The following is a 14,992-nucleotide window of genomic DNA, read 5'->3' on the forward strand; positions in this document are numbered from 1 at the left end:
AGTATGCAGACTCTTCGAGATACCTACTAGATTGTTTTTTACACACGAATCATCCTCTTGGCTGATTACAGAGTTTCGACTAATGACAATCAACTTATCAATTCTGGCAGGACAAGTCAAACGGGTCTTATACCGTTCATCGTTTGTTTGTTTGAAGATTAAGGACTTTTTTAGTTCCTTATGTCTCAGCAGTCCCTTAAGAGTATGAGAGCCGACAGTATTGGCACCAAGCTCTGAATACATATACCATCTTTCCTAAATTCGTGTAAATGCCTAAACTTTATCGCGCCTGTGCTATAAATATGCATTCTGCGTCGATGGTATTTGTAAGTATAACTCTAGGGCTGGTAAGCAAAATTTATCAACTACCTGACTGTTATATCAAAAGTTTGCATTAAGAGATGGAACATGAATACATACCTTGCTTTAAAAAAACCAAGATATTATCATCATAATCAGAAAAGTGTCATTTCTCACATCTGTTAACCTTTCCTTTTAACGAGGGTATCTAGTTTCATCTCGAGAGCATAATATTTGGCCGAGAAGTCGCAATGATTTGCCTATTGATTCAGAAGATTTCGCTTCTAGACTACCAAAATTTTCAAAATTGAATGGCAGTCAGATTTTGCACTTTAGCTTTTGATGTTTAGAGCTAGCAGGCATGATATCCACTCCTATTTAGGAGTCCACTAATCTTGGTGTCATCTTTTTATCAACCTAAGGACAAATACAAGCACGAATGACTTCGTTTAGTGTGCTGATATCTGAACGAGGTGCCCCGTTTTCGTTAGCAAATTAGCATATTGTACCTAGCGCGATCAACACACGTACTGTCTTCCTGCATTATTTGGCGCCCCCTGTCTTGCAAAAAAATCTCGTTTCATTAACCTTCCTAGGGTCTCTCTTTATATTATCTACCACGCGCAGAATAACCAGTCTATAGAATAAAAGAATAGAATTGGTGTTTTTTGCACCAAATTTATTTAATAGTTTCTTGGTTACAGAAACCTGCTCACCGTACCAAACAAGATAGGCACACAGCAAGCTAGACAAGGATTGCAAAGATATACTGTGACCTAATTATTTTGAACATCGTACATTCGCTGCTTGAAATGTTAGAATAGCTATAGTTTTGCTTATTACCTCGAACTAGTATTTTAAATCACATTCTCAACTTTTTATCGCATTCGTAGAATAAAAACACGATAAAAAGGCTCGTGTCTCTGAATTTGTCTCATTAGAAGATCTCTGCGTTCAGATTGCCTGTAAGCAAAGAACCTTTCAATTTATATTTCAATATTAGAACAATTTTGTAAAATTTTGTGCACACGCAAACTATCAGTTGTTTGTAATTCACAATAGAAAGCATGTCTGAAGCTTTCATCTGGGCAGTTAAGACGGGTACGTGATAGCCACCTTGGTAGAGCCGCCTTCCGGAGACTAAGGTGTAAAGATGTTGTTCAAACCGCTTTTGTACGTTGACACATTTTTGCCAGGCGATTTGGAATCTGTCAAGGAATACGTTGAGAAAGAAGGGGTCTCTGTCACCCAGCCTGATTCTACTGTTCTCCATGCTACCCCATTACACCACGCTGCCGACTTCGGACAACGTGCGTAGAATTTCACCATGATACCAACCCAATTCTTTATGCGCCCTTGTTATTAACGGCCAGACGCTCATTGCAACAGTTCACATCGCCGAATACCTCATTAGTAAAGGCGCGGATGTAAATGCAACCGATGCATTTGGTGTTAAGCCACTTCTGGCCGCTGTCTATGAAGGTATGCTTTGTTCTATTTTGTAAAGCGAGTTTTGAACTTAGCCTCTTAAGTATCTAACCTAATGTAACTTGTGTTAGGTCATGTTGACATGGTCAAGTTTTTACTGAGTAAGAACGCAGATAAGGACATTAGAGGTTATGATGGGAAAACAGCATTGGAGTCTACAGATATTCCTGCGATCAAGGCCCTGCTTTCGTAAATAAAACTATATTGAGATTGCTGTTGTTGTGAAGCATATTGTTTTTCGGGTTAGTCTGTCTTACGTTTTGTATTGAATAACTTTATTTAATCTTATTTTGAGTCTTGAGAATAGAGTGATTCCGTTCTATATTTCATTTCAAAGATGATACTAAGCTTATGAGGTTATACGAAAAGATAGCAATTTACAAATTTTCGTGTTAGATTTTTCATTTGATCGGCCTAGTAAGAGACACATGTTATGTTACATGCATATTTTCATTAGAGTTGTTGTAGGGGGTGGCAGACACGATAGGATTTTGAACTGGTATAGCTTTCGTTAGGTTCGAGATGTTGTCCGACAAAATATTTCCTGTGACGATTCCTGGAAATCCATAATAGTTATCCATATGAAACACTTCAAAGCGAGACGAAGTAGTGGCGGAAGATGGTGAGATGGAGGTGGCAAACAGGGCTGCATTTTGTACTGGTCTTGTAGGAGTTTGAATTAGGGGCATGGTGTAGGAATTAGGACTCAAGGCAGATACCATTCCAGGAGCTCTGGATTTGTCTGGAATAGCGATTTTCAGGTTACTTCCAGACTTTTGGAGGGTACGCCTGGTTTTTTTTTTTTCTTCGCTGGAATTTAAGGGAAGATTTTGAGATGACACAGGAACTTGAGTTGTTTGTGGAATAATTTGAAACCCAGGTACTGAACATCTGGAAGGGTTACATAAAAGACTGGCTGGAGAATAAGCGAATCCCATGTAGTTCGGTGCTGGATGAAATTGGTTGTATATCGAGTTATTTCTTGAGTTTCTGGATGCGAATTGGATATACTGATTTCCATTGTAATCTCGAATTCCAGATGATGGGATAGGTGAGCGCTCTAGCTTTAGAGTTGCATTAACGACTCCAGGCTGTTGAGCGCTATTTTCTCCCCCTTCATCTTGACAGTCAAAATGTAGGGGTAGGTTTGCATACTGAGACGCGTATAAAAAATTTACGTCATTGCTGTTGGCATTATTGGTTCCTGCATTTCCATTTTGGTTAGGAGTTTCAGCTTTCTGAGCGCCGTTATTAGCAGAACTTCGGGTAACCCTCGATGCCCGTAATGGTGCCTCCCTTAGGAGAGCATCATTTTTATCTTCAGGCTGATTTATGTTAGATTGTCGTTTAGGATAATAGTTGTTGAAATCGGCGGCTGATTGTTTTCTCTCAAAAGACACGGACTCTTCCACGTCATCTAGTTCAGAATCATAACATTTATCTTGGTAATAATTCATGTGATCCTTTCCTCTAGAGGATTCTCGACCGAAGAGGCGTACATAGTCATTGTTACCCAACTGCTGCTTGTTATCTTTGAAAGTTCTGTACTTGAGTAATATAGCCTCCATATCCATACTTGAGTATTGATACAGCTTGTCATTTGAATTGAATATTATTAATGCAACGTCACAACTGCATAAAATTGATAGTTCCATGGCCTTTTTTATCAAACCGGATTTTCTTTTGGTAAAGGTTGCCTGTAGAAAAAATAGCGCTACGTCAGAAGTATAATAACTCGGTGATTAAAAAGTTTTTGCTTTATATGTTAGTCTAGTAGATGAGAACATATTATAAAAATATGTTCAATACACTCCATAAACAATAGTCTACACAAATCAATTTGCCTCTTAAAATTTATAGCTTATTTTTTAAAAAGTGCTCAAATGCGTATATACACTGTATTGTGGCTATAAGGCATTGTACAATTAAGAGGTGTGGAATTTTATCAAAACGTTGTTTTTAATATTGATCTTGCTGTAAATAGCTCGATAGCTATAATTCAATTGGAGCAGAACCGTTTTCGTTAACGACATTTTTACTGTCTACGTACTTGTCGATTTCGCTCGTTTGGTATTTTTTTTATGGCGATTTTATTTCTCCCCATATCAGTAAGATGTTGATTCAGTATGCAGTTTTCTAGAAGCTTCAAGGGATTTCTAGCTAGCAAAGTTTAAGATTGTCGGTTAGTCAGTAATAAGCCAAAATTAGAACGAGTTTTAAATAACTTTGCAGTCAAGCAGGTCCTTGTTGTAGTTTAAAAAGGCAGAACGAAAGGCTGGAATACATCTGTGCTGTAGTCTAATGCAGCGTGGCGAGAGGTATCAAAACTTGAATCTGGCTAAATTAAAATTTTCTGCCACATAATCATTAACAAACAAACATTTAGGAAAAACGAACCCTCACTAGTTTACAGGAACAAATTTAAGAAACAGAAAAATGCCTATTAATAAACAGATTACTCTAGTTAAGGGAAAGATTTAAAAAAAGAAACTTTTTTTTGTAGGTTGATTTTTGGGAGCACCACTCAAGTAAGTACAATGTTAAACACTGATTAGGGTGCATTTCCCAGTTATTGTTTTAGGTTGAGTGAACAGAAAATAGAGAACTTGTTCGAAGAAAATTTCCGGGGAATTGTACTTAAAATTGAGCAATAGGATGGAAAAAAGTGGTACTATAATTATTAGGTATTTAAAAAAGGTCGCTCTTAAACCTACTTTCGAATAGAGCTCGAATTTCAAAGAGTTTAATGTAATGGGGCAATTAGAAAAATAATCAAAGGAAAGCCTGCATGATAAACATCTTCCTGCTCTCAATTTAACAATTTTATATGAGGAAGAGTAAATTTTCGCAAAGTGGTACAAATGCTTTTATTTGTATTTTAGATGCATATATCATTCGTTTTTATTATACCTTGTAAATATAGAGCTCTTCATTGAAAAATTACCCTAATTTACCATCCGGTTTTGCACCTATATAATTTGTGTTTCAGTAAATCAGAATGGCAGTTTCTTACTGTCAAATTTATATATCAGTTCTATTTTAGTTCCTTTACCTAAGTACATTACAATATATGTGACTTTGTAGGTAATCTTATACTTTAACTTAGTATTTGATGTGATTTTTTGAGAGAACCTGACACATTTTACTTAACATATGTCGGTTCAATATTTCGTATTTTCGATTGCCCATTGATTTTTGTATGACGTTTATGCCCGATACTATAAAATTTTTTGAACGTCGAGGGTATCTAAACTACCAAAATACTATATAATTGTGCGCAGTCATTGTTTAATAATCTATTCTGGCTAGTTACACTAGGCACGAAGAATATTTATCCATCTTTTTTTGGATTGTTTTTTTATAATTGACCGTTAGTTGATGGTGACCTTGAAAAACCAAGTTTTTGTTTTTTCTAATAATGCACTTCTTTGTTGTTTATTGCTTTTGTTTTTATGTTTCCGTTCAGGTTAGTCTTTGCAGACATATGTCATGGTTTCGCATATATAGAGGTCCACTGCTTAGCTGCATGTAAGTATCATTTATCACCTGTTAGAATATTATAATATCTGAAGTTTATCTTATTTAATTACACAAAATTAAAAAAAATTATTTAAATATACCTGACGTACCTAATTCAATAGCCCCTTGTGCATCCCGTTTCCAATGTTGGCCTATTTTATCAGACAATGGATCATCCGGATTAGGTTCATTGATGAGTGCTTGAATAGATAACAGAACAGTTCTAATTTGCAATGCAGGCGACCATTTTTCTTTGAGTATGTCTAGGCAAATCCGGCCAAGGCTATCGATATTAGGGTGGTAAATTTTTGTTAAGAATCGAACTTTAGGTGGAACCATGGGATACTCCTCTGGTAAGTAGAGTTCTAGTTTAAATTTGCCTCCTGTATTCAACAGATTAAAATAATATTAGCCTCTTTATGTTAAGTAGCTGTGGGGGATAACCGCGTGAGTATACCTTCATAGGGGGTGCCAGGTGAGCCATCTATTGTGACGTGGAAATGTCTAGAATTTTCATTAGAGGGACGAGCACTGATTCCTGGAACTAAATAAAAGAGACAATCAATCAAAGACTATAAAAAGTATATAAACCGAAAAAAGGAATACATACGAGATTCCAAAACCAAACGTTGGGTCTCCTTAAGATCCAAAGTAAGTGTTAGTCTGACAATGATACATAATTAAGACAGAGTATTGTTCGAATCTATACTTGTTAGATACTTTGATGATGCGTCCGGACAAGATATGTGCCATAGAACGTCTACGGCCTTTTATGTTGTGGTGGATGTTTTCGATGTTAAAAAAATGCACTTGCTAAAAAAAGTGACGCTTAAGTTTATTGGGTATTATAAAATAAAAAATGTTGTTTCTATAAATCGCTAATATTAGTTAATGTATTTTATAGACAGTATAACAAAGGTTATACCTTTTTCAAAAAACGCGTTTTCTATGCAAAGCGGCTTTATGGCATTAAAAAAACAGAATTATTGCATTTAAATATATTCACACCTTCGATTCTTTGTAACAAATTTTTTAGGCGCTCCAAGGTAATGACAATCTCACATGCATACCAAAAAATTTCATATTATAAAACATTAGAAATTATTTTTATGTAATTGTGTTGTATCCATTAGTTATCTATTTGACTAAAATTAGACAGAGGATTTAATAATTTTAATTTTAAAATGTACATATGCAGCGTATAAACCGATAGGCAAATAGCCTAAATTTTTGTGCAATCAAGGCGAAATTGAAAGTATAATGCTTAAAGGATCCGATTTAATAGTATGTTTTTGACACAACCACCTTTCATACTCGTTTAGACAATAATTCTAAAATTTGAGCTCAGTATCAGCTGTATATTTTTTATTTGCTTCGACTATACATCTCTAGCTAGCACTGCTAAATTATAATTAGTACTGCGTTATTAGTATACTTTTGATGCATTGCATGTAATTGTTGTTTTGCTTGACTTCATTCAGCTTCACTTCCGAACACGAAAAAGTTTCAAATGCTAGGTTACTGTATTAATAGAACAAAGGCGACGCTTTTTGATCTTTTGAACAACAAATACAGTTAAATGCCTCTATTCTTTGTTGAAAAATAACCAAGTCCTTTTTTCAGGAATAGTTGAACCTTATTCTAAGGTGAGGATGAGCCGGCGATACAAAAGTATCGCGTTCTGTAAAGGTTTAGCAATTCCAATAACCAATCTATCATTACTTTCGAAATACTAGAATAAGAGATCTTTTGATATAGAGTCGATGTTATTGGCAAAATCTTCTTTTTAAGGTATTCGTACATCGGGGACCTGAGTAGATAATATAATAAGTTTTTTTTCCTTCTTTCTATTTCTCGGTATTCATCATCGGACAGTTTCAACCCATTTGAGCAATACAAAGACAGAATATCAATCGCCAGCGCAGTGAGCCAAGGTCTCCAAGAGAAGCTACCTTTTTTATACATCAGCCAAAGATAAACCAGAGGGCGTATGATCCACAAAAACTCTCCTAAAATCAGAAACTTAATTGGTCTACTAAAGCATTTGTAACCCCTTACTTTATATACGTCATCGAGCGTATATCTAATCCTTGAAGTTATTTTATTTTCCTTAGCAGTCGTTGCCTTTCGTCTAGTTTCTGAGGGACAAGTGGAAGCGTATAACTCTTGAAAAGGCGGGAATGCTTGATAACTTAAAATATTTCCAAAGTTCAGTATCAACAGCCTCAGGCGTAATACAGCTTTGATGAATTCCACACTAAAAATGGTTCCACCTCTTATTTTTGTTACGAGGTTCAATAGTGTAGGCCTAGATAATAACATTTGCATTTTACTTGCTCGTTCCTGAATATCGCATGAAATTAGCTCTAGCACAAATTCAATATGGTTGAACATAGTCAGCAATAGATGAATTTTTTGATTCTTGAAATAAGTTAAGGGAAGCCGCTTATAGATGGTATAGAGTGTTTGCTTGATTTCGGATGGTATGCTATTTATCCAATCATCTAGTTCATCTGAGACTCTCTTTACTTCGCTGTTTATTAGTTCGCTATGGCTGACATGATGTTCTTCGTTGAATATGTTTTCGACGCCTTGATATTTTGCAAGCTCTTGAACGTGTTGTTGGTTGAATTTATTATACTTCGAACCCAATTTTGAGGAGCTAATCAACCAAATATAATCATTCAAGGAAACGAAGAAGGATTGAGACGCCGCAACTACAATTTTTTTAAGATTAAAAATTATGTTTCACGATCTCTGTTAGACTAAATTTATAAGATGAAGGTTTTGAAACCGATTTATTCAGCACACTGCTCTACAAAGATACCATGTATTGTTCTTAAAATCGGTTTGTGCATACCAATTTCAGATGTCAGCTCTTGTTCCTTGTAACATCCATATAATAGAAACAATGTAGCTTTTAAAACAGATTCCAAGTGTTTAAAGAAAGAGGTATTTTTAAATACCCATAGAGAATACCTTTCGGTATAGGTACATTTTTTCATCTTAAAGCATTAGTAACTATAGAAACACAAAACTAGATATGCAAACAAACCTAGATTTGCAAAAAATCGCTCTATTGTCTAACTGCCGCTATGTATACAAATTAAAAGATAAAAAGCTTCTTATCAAGATCCTTCAGATGAAATTTGTAAAATTCTCTGTACGTATAAAAATTTTTTTTTGCAATGTTTTCATTGTGGCATGTCCCTTAGTATATATCGGTGTTATTTAGATCAAACATAATCATTTTCGATTTTTGAAAATGTATTCATATTCGGCATAAATTCTCAAATACAATATAAACCTAATATCACCTATTAGAGTAGCAAATACTTCTAGTTTATAAATTTTATGCAATCATAATATTATTGAATGATTTCAGTCTTAATATTTTATGCGTTTGAAATTAAAAAACTACACTAGACATTTTTTGCAAAAACTGTTTTCATCAACACAATAGATTCATACATTCAACGTAACAGTTTGATGTCTCAAATTCCAATTCCTTGATTCTCATGTTTCTTTATCATTTATAAATTGTTGAAAAAAGAAGCAAGGCATGAATATTTTTAAAATTCAGAATTTTTATTTTTACAGCAAAGAGTCTCAATTCATGTCATCATCTATTTAGAGTCATCATTTTGTCAGAATATATATGAATACGCACACACATGCAAAATATTTAAAACAAAAAAAATGTAATGATATAAAAAATACTTATATGAGAATCAGTAGAACATAGCACTAGAATCAGAAAATTAAATGTAGAATACTATGAATTTATGCAAGCATTGCTGGGAGCAAATTGTAAAATAAACAAAAAAAAATATTTGCTTGGACCGGGAATCGAACCCGGGTCTACCGCGTGGCAGGCGATCATAATGCCCCTATACCATCCAAGCCGACTTATACATTTAATGTAATAGTTTGATGTCTCAAATTCCAATTCCTTGATTCTTATGTTTTTTTATCATTTATAAATTGTTGAAAAAAGAAGCAAGGCATGAATATTTTTAAAATTCAGAATTTTTATTTTTACAGCAAAGAGTCTCAATTCATGTCATCATCTATTTAGAGTCATCATTTTGTCAGAATATATATGAATACGCACACACATGCAAAATATTTAAAACAAAAAAAATGTAATGATATAAAAAATACTTATATGAGAATCAGTAGAACATAGCACTAGAATCAGAAAATTAAATGTAGAATACTATGAATTTATACAAACATTGCTGGGAGCAAATTGTAAAATAAACAAAAAAAAATATTTGCTTGGACCGGGAATCGAACCCGGGTCTACCGCGTGGCAGGCGATCATAATGCCCCTATACCATCCAAGCCGACTTATACATTTAATGTAATAGTTTGATGTCTCAAATTCCAATTCCTTGATTCTTATGTTTTTTTATCATTTATAAATTGTTGAAAAAAGAAGCAAGGCATGAATATTTTTAAAATTCAGAATTTTTATTTTTACAGCAAAGAGTCTCAATTCATGTCATCATCTATTTAGAGTCATCATTTTGTCAGAATATATATGAATACGCACACACATGCAAAATATTTAAAACAAAAAAAATGTAATGATATAAAAAATACTTATATGAGAATCAGTAGAACATAGCACTAGAATCAGAAAATTAAATGTAGAATACTATGAATTTATGCAAGCATTGCTGGGAGCAAATTGTAAAATAAACAAAAAAAAATATTTGCTTGGACCGGGAATCGAACCCGGGTCTACCGCGTGGCAGGCGATCATAATGCCCCTATACCATCCAAGCTTGTTATTTAAGAATGCGTCTTGTTTTTAACAAAAATATGTATTATATTAATTAGTTGACATATTTTTTTTATGATACAATAATAGATGTTCAAAATTTTTTAATCTATAACTATTTGATACAGTTTTGCTAAATCTAATCTAATTAACAATAGATTAAGCACTTCCCAATTTTTATGTAAGATCAAATGGCTTGCCAATAAACGTTGCTTATTGTTGATTCATTCTATATAATCTGTAACTTTTGCATTTCTATTTCAACTTTCTCTCATGTCGAATTATATATTTCTGTAATCCGAAAATATTGTATCCAAATATTTTATTTGAAATTATATTTATTCTATATCTATATTCTCAAATATTACTATCTTATAGGAATTCTTTTTTAAATTAATGAGAGGTCGTATCTAACTTAAGATTTAATACAACCTTGAATTTAGCGTATAAATTGACATTAACATTATAATGGTTTTTGTATTGCTCTTTTAAAACTGGAAAATCATATTCAAATATCAAACCATTGTTTAATTTGGTTTTACATTGAACTATCAATGCCCGATTGATATCACAAAAAATTTTCGTTTTAGATAGATTAAATGACTAAAAATTTTAGTTTATTATTCTAAAATTTATATTTTGCGCATTTTTTTGCTTATTCCATTGTTTTTTTACACCATACTATTGATACAGAAGCTATTTTTTGCAACCATAAGTTTCATTCCCTAAATCATATCGCTTCCAGGCGTTGAAAAAATGATAAAGAAGAAATAATAGCGATTACTCAAAATTCAGACAAATAGGAGTCATAGGTTAGAGAAAAGATGAAGATAGCATAGCTAATATTCAAAAAGTATGTATCAGAACTAAGAATCGAGATAATAGAAGAGTCAGAAGGAACTGAAAGATAAAAGTTTCAGATCAAGTAGTAACTCAGAAAGTGTAAAGGATGGTATAATCGAATTAAGGGATGTAGTCCGATAATACAAGATAAGGGTATCTATGATTTGAAGAATTATAAGGTGAGCGTAAGAAAAGAAAAATATATATAAAGGTATTTAGATAAGCTAGAAAAAAATAATGTGGTTGAGAGAAATTTCAATAAATATGAAAAACGAGTACCAAAGAAAGAAATTGAAAATCTGTCGACAACAATCAATTATAGAGAATTTAGTAAGAGGGTTACAAGGGTTGGTTCATGCGTAAAAAATTTAGTAACTGCTCTAGATAGAATAAGAAATTTTGAGTTTGTTGAGATAGACTTGAAAGACATATTAGAGATTACCATTAAACAAGGGTATGAAGGAATATCTAACATTTAGTAATGGCCTTGCAGACACAAAAGATTTGAAATTCTCCATGGTAAAATATTAAAAAGGTTAAAAGAATTTAAGCTTAAGATAAATCGGGATAATAGTATACTGTTATCAGATAAAAAATTTTTAGGATACAAATTAGATAATTTGATAAAAGTCCCAGACAAAATTAAAAAGGCTACTAAGAGGATTGAAAAAAAATAAAGATGTCCAATAAATACTGGAGCTATTATAACATTACCTTATATGCACACAAAAGTTGAGAGGTCTTAGGAGATACACTACAAATGTAAAGCTATTTCTAGAGAAGGGTTTAATAGATATAAGAAACTTTGAGACAACTAACAGAAAAAGAACGAGTTGTTATAGAAGAGATGAATTGTGAACGAATGAAAGTATATACAGATGCGTTGAGTTTTGATTAATTTGAAATATTCAAGGGTTAAAAAGGAAAGGCGATTATGAGATGCGAAGGATTTTTAAAAGAAAAAAATGAAGACAAACAAGAAAATTAATAGGAGTAAATGTGTTCAAAGGGCTAAGGAAAAAGTTAATTAGATAACAGAGGAACAAAGTTGTTTATTGTTAAAGGGATAGAAATTTTTACTAAAAAAATTGAGCCAGATAATAGAAAGATGGTAATTCTGAAACATGTACATGGCTAGTGTTGAAAAGAGAAGTGAAATATGTTAGAGATGAAAGGCAAATTTTAGCTAAAAATAGTAAGAATTATGATAAAATTCTAGCACTAAAAAATTATAAAGGGAAATTTAGAAGGATTGGTTAGTTCAAATTGGAAACAGGTTAAAGTAAGTTAATAATAGAAGAATTGAATGTGAAACATATAGTTCTTACAAGTTGCTACCAAATTCATAGTAATAAAAAAATTAGATTAGCAAGACACAATTAGTATAGTGTATAAATAACATAATTAAACTAAGAATGATAGACAATGAAATGCTCAAACCAGGATTAGAATTGTTAAGATATATGCAAATAAAAATATAGAGAAATAGATAATAAGGAAAATTAAACAAGAATGTAATAAAGTAGAGAAAATTCAGAAAAATGCATTAGACGCGAAGAAAATAGAATAGATCATACAAGAATGAGCGAAGAATCAGTGTTTGTATATAAATTCTGTACTAAATTTTTAAAAAAATTTAAACAAAGTCCGCAATCATTTTTAGCTGTTTTCAGCTTTCATCTAATTTATGCTTTAATTTCTTCATATAAAAGACTGAATTTTCTGACTTTACTCCTAAATGTTTCCGTATTTTACATCATATGTCATCTGCAATTTTCCATGATGAGAGGTAATAATAACTATTAGTAGTTAATTTTTATTGACGACTTATATTCCATTTAATGTTTTCGAAAAATCAAAACATATACTGCCTTTTAATAACACCAACTTTTTATCTGATGAGCTATTCAGACCTAAAATGTTTGTTTTGAACGTGATTGACAATGATGCTAAATATAGGCACCGAAAAGTTATTTGTGTATTTTACAGAAGATATAATTATTTATTTTAAAAGATGTATTTTTATATATTTTATTTGTTTATTTTCCAATTCCTTTTGTCCTTGGTAAATGATCTCAGAGAAAAACCGGTATTCCTCATGTTTAATTTTTATAAATGAGACGCCTGTTTTGGTTATTGCTGGTTTTTTGAGAACTATCTCAAGATTTTAGTCTGTTTCTTCTGAAACATGTCGATAATTGATGTGATTCATAAATAAAACATTCGTATCGATCTTCAATTTCTATTGGCTGGATAGGAGGATCCATAAGGATGGATTGCTCTTTTGTGCAGTTTACGCGGTCATTGTTTTTTGAATTAGATGGTTCAAAATACACACTATTCCAGTTAACTTGACCAATATCTAGATTGTTGTGTGGTACTTTTTCCCATGTAATATTTTTTTTTGGTAAAACCTGGATTTTAGAAGCCAAACATTTGCTTTCGATATTCCGATCTATTTTTTGGTTTTTAAGAGCTGAAGAAGGTGAGCTAAAAATCCTTGATTTCTCGGAGGCTATTCTTCTTTCTTCTTCTATTAGCCTTTCAAATTTATGAATCAAAATGTTTAATAAAGCCAAAAAAAAAATTAGATTTCCAATAATTACCCAAAACGTAATTTTATCAGTAATTCTAGTTGCAATGAGGGTAAGAGAAGGAGTAAATGGAGGATAGTAGCAGAAAAAATGTCTATTTAATCTACTAGACGGCCATGATATATAGATTTCGCATTGTTTCTAATATTTCGTTAATGAAAAATCAAAAAATAATGTTTATTGAAATAGAAGTTTACTTACTTTACTGATTGAGTTATTTGGTTTTAATTCGCGGTCCTTAAGACGTTTAAAATCGTTAGTACAATATTATGTAAATTAACATGTCACATTCTATTTCATACTAAAAAATTGGAAAATATACCGTTGAAATACTTATAGCAGTTGAACACTGAAGTTAAGAATAAAAAAAATAGAATAATTAACTGAAAATCGAATACAAATTTAGTGTTTCTGGTTTAATGAGACGAAAAATTAATGAAGTTCATACATATTTTATCTGCTTTAGTTTTTCAGAAAACAAAAGCATGAAAGTGAAAAAATTTGAAGAAACACAAAATGTAGTACTATTTAATTTGAGTCAGAATTTTTGTTCAACCGAAGAGTAGTTAGCAGAAATCTTTTGTACCTTATAAAAAAATAAAGCGACTCTGGTTTAAACAATTTGCATTCCATAATATCACTAATCAAATAACCTGTCAAATGCCTGATTTTTATAAGCAAAATATTTGACATTTTATAAATTAAAAAAGTCTTGAACTGTGTGTTTTTTGTATTTTTGATGCAAGTACTTCTGGGTTTAGCCAAAGAATTCCAATTTATCCATGTATTTTGTAATTTTTTTGTTTTTCTAGGCTGGTTGAAATGTGATTTTTCCATACAATCCACAAAACCAGCAAGATAAAATGAAAAAATTTGAAACTTTGGATATTTTTCTAAATTTATTAATCTTTTTTTGACATACATCAAATATTTGATTAGCTTAGGTGTCAAAAATTGCCGACTCAAATGGATTTATGTAGATACATATTTTTCAAATTGTACATTTAACATGTAGATAAAGCGGTAAATATTAGCCATATTTGGATTATTAAAATGGAAATTGAAACAAAAATTATGACTGGGTGACAGGCAAACTTATTTCTCAAAAGGATTTATCTAGTAGGCTCGATTGAAGCGTGAAATGTAATTCCATTTGAATTGTTTATATTTGCAATAATTACTGGTGCTGAGAGCATTAAATTGTTATTTTTACTATTCACCTATTGAATTTTAGTATTGGAGTAAATTTTTGTAAGTTATTGACTAAAACTTATTAGTGCGTATACACTGTTATAATATATCAAAAAATACATTTATTTGAAACGTGTGTAAAAACGCTGTTTAATAGTTATCGTATTATAACGGTTATAGACATAGATATTTAAATATAAAAAATAGATAAAATCACCAAATGTACCCTTAAGCTAGATTCATATTTTACGGAAATAAAGCAGTCATT

General features: G+C 31.9%; 4 protein-coding genes, 1 long non-coding RNA gene and 3 other non-coding genes across 10 annotated transcripts; 1 reads left to right on the forward strand and 7 right to left on the reverse strand.

Annotated features, from left to right (window-relative positions):
* Positions 1-1,312: 1,312 nt before the first annotated feature.
* LOC126316977 (myotrophin-like) lies at positions 1,313-2,017 on the forward strand. Its single transcript, XM_049993009.1, has 4 exons — positions 1,313-1,401; positions 1,497-1,610; positions 1,690-1,782; positions 1,860-2,017. Exons 1-4 carry the CDS (start codon positions 1,368-1,370, stop codon positions 1,979-1,981), a joined length of 363 nt encoding a protein of 120 aa, XP_049848966.1. The 5' UTR covers positions 1,313-1,367; the 3' UTR covers positions 1,982-2,017.
* Positions 2,018-2,029: 12 nt separating this feature from the next.
* Positions 2,030-4,226, reverse strand: LOC126316975 (transcription factor mef2A-like). 2 transcript variants are annotated; one of them, XM_049993008.1, is made up of 3 exons: positions 4,186-4,226; positions 3,839-3,948; positions 2,030-3,485 (listed from the first exon to the last, which is right to left on the reverse strand). In XM_049993008.1, exons 2-3 carry the CDS (start codon positions 3,890-3,892, stop codon positions 2,220-2,222), a joined length of 1,320 nt encoding a protein of 439 aa, XP_049848965.1. In that variant the 5' UTR covers positions 3,893-3,948; positions 4,186-4,226; the 3' UTR covers positions 2,030-2,219. The 2 variants fall into 2 exon arrangements, with proteins under 2 accessions (XP_049848965.1, XP_049848964.1); XM_049993007.1 differs by lacking the exon at positions 4,186-4,226 and having other exon boundaries at positions 3,839-3,987.
* A 540-nt stretch (positions 4,227-4,766) lies between these two features.
* LOC126316953 (uncharacterized) lies at positions 4,767-6,175 on the reverse strand. The gene is made up of 5 exons (XM_049992987.1): positions 6,028-6,175; positions 5,918-5,945; positions 5,765-5,851; positions 5,418-5,690; positions 4,767-5,310 (listed from the first exon to the last, which is right to left on the reverse strand). Exons 1-5 carry the CDS (start codon positions 6,058-6,060, stop codon positions 5,276-5,278), a joined length of 456 nt encoding a protein of 151 aa, XP_049848944.1. The 5' UTR covers positions 6,061-6,175; the 3' UTR covers positions 4,767-5,275.
* A 481-nt stretch (positions 6,176-6,656) lies between these two features.
* On the reverse strand, positions 6,657-8,402 carry LOC126316956 (uncharacterized). 2 transcript variants are annotated; one of them, XM_049992991.1, is made up of 3 exons: positions 8,168-8,402; positions 7,109-8,024; positions 6,657-7,028 (listed from the first exon to the last, which is right to left on the reverse strand). In XM_049992991.1, exons 1-3 carry the CDS (start codon positions 8,310-8,312, stop codon positions 6,944-6,946), a joined length of 1,146 nt encoding a protein of 381 aa, XP_049848948.1. In that variant the 5' UTR covers positions 8,313-8,402; the 3' UTR covers positions 6,657-6,943. The 2 variants fall into 2 exon arrangements, with proteins under 2 accessions (XP_049848948.1, XP_049848947.1); XM_049992990.1 differs by having other exon boundaries at positions 6,657-8,024.
* Positions 8,403-9,141: 739 nt separating this feature from the next.
* Positions 9,142-9,212, reverse strand: Trnag-gcc (transfer RNA glycine (anticodon GCC)). The gene has a single exon. It is a non-coding gene; the product is annotated as a tRNA-Gly (tRNA).
* A 373-nt stretch (positions 9,213-9,585) lies between these two features.
* Trnag-gcc (transfer RNA glycine (anticodon GCC)) lies at positions 9,586-9,656 on the reverse strand. Its single transcript has one exon. It is a non-coding gene; the product is annotated as a tRNA-Gly (tRNA).
* A 373-nt stretch (positions 9,657-10,029) lies between these two features.
* Positions 10,030-10,100, reverse strand: Trnag-gcc (transfer RNA glycine (anticodon GCC)). The gene has a single exon. It is a non-coding gene; the product is annotated as a tRNA-Gly (tRNA).
* A 2,889-nt stretch (positions 10,101-12,989) lies between these two features.
* On the reverse strand, positions 12,990-14,048 carry LOC126316958 (uncharacterized). Its single transcript, XR_007556350.1, has 3 exons — positions 13,836-14,048; positions 13,735-13,770; positions 12,990-13,674 (listed from the first exon to the last, which is right to left on the reverse strand). It is a non-coding gene; the product is annotated as an uncharacterized LOC126316958 (long non-coding RNA).
* Between the last annotated feature and the right edge of the window lie 944 nt (positions 14,049-14,992).

This window comes from Schistocerca gregaria, unplaced genomic scaffold (assembly GCF_023897955.1).
Source record: "Schistocerca gregaria isolate iqSchGreg1 unplaced genomic scaffold, iqSchGreg1.2 ptg000615l, whole genome shotgun sequence".
Lineage (NCBI taxonomy): Eukaryota > Metazoa > Arthropoda > Insecta > Orthoptera > Acrididae > Schistocerca > Schistocerca gregaria.

Coding starts and splice junctions, on each gene's coding strand:
- LOC126316953 (XM_049992987.1), bottom strand. CDS start 6,060: ATGGCACATATCTTGTCCGGACGCATCATCAAA. Junction 5,946..6,027: donor TGTCCGGACGCATCATCAAA/GTATCTAACAAG, acceptor TTGGATCTTAAG/GAGACCCAACGTTTGGTTTT. Junction 5,311..5,417: donor ACAAGGGGCTATTGAATTAG/GTACGTCAGGTA, acceptor ACTTACATGCAG/CTAAGCAGTGGACCTCTATA.
- LOC126316977 (XM_049993009.1), top strand. CDS start 1,368: ATGTCTGAAGCTTTCATCTGGGCAGTTAAGACGG. Junction 1,402..1,496: donor CATCTGGGCAGTTAAGACGG/GTACGTGATAGC, acceptor CATTTTTGCCAG/GCGATTTGGAATCTGTCAAG. Junction 1,783..1,859: donor TCTGGCCGCTGTCTATGAAG/GTATGCTTTGTT, acceptor AACTTGTGTTAG/GTCATGTTGACATGGTCAAG.
- LOC126316975 (XM_049993008.1), bottom strand. CDS start 3,892: ATGGGGAGAAATAAAATCGCCATAAAAAAAATACCAAACGAGCGAAAT. Junction 3,486..3,838: donor CAAACGAGCGAAATCGACAA/GTACGTAGACAG, acceptor TTTTTTCTACAG/GCAACCTTTACCAAAAGAAA.
- LOC126316956 (XM_049992990.1), bottom strand. CDS start 8,312: ATGAAAAAATGTACCTATACCGAAAGGTATTCTCTATGGGTATTTAAA. Junction 8,025..8,167: donor AGAGCTGACATCTGAAATTG/GTATGCACAAAC, acceptor AAAAAATTGTAG/TTGCGGCGTCTCAATCCTTC.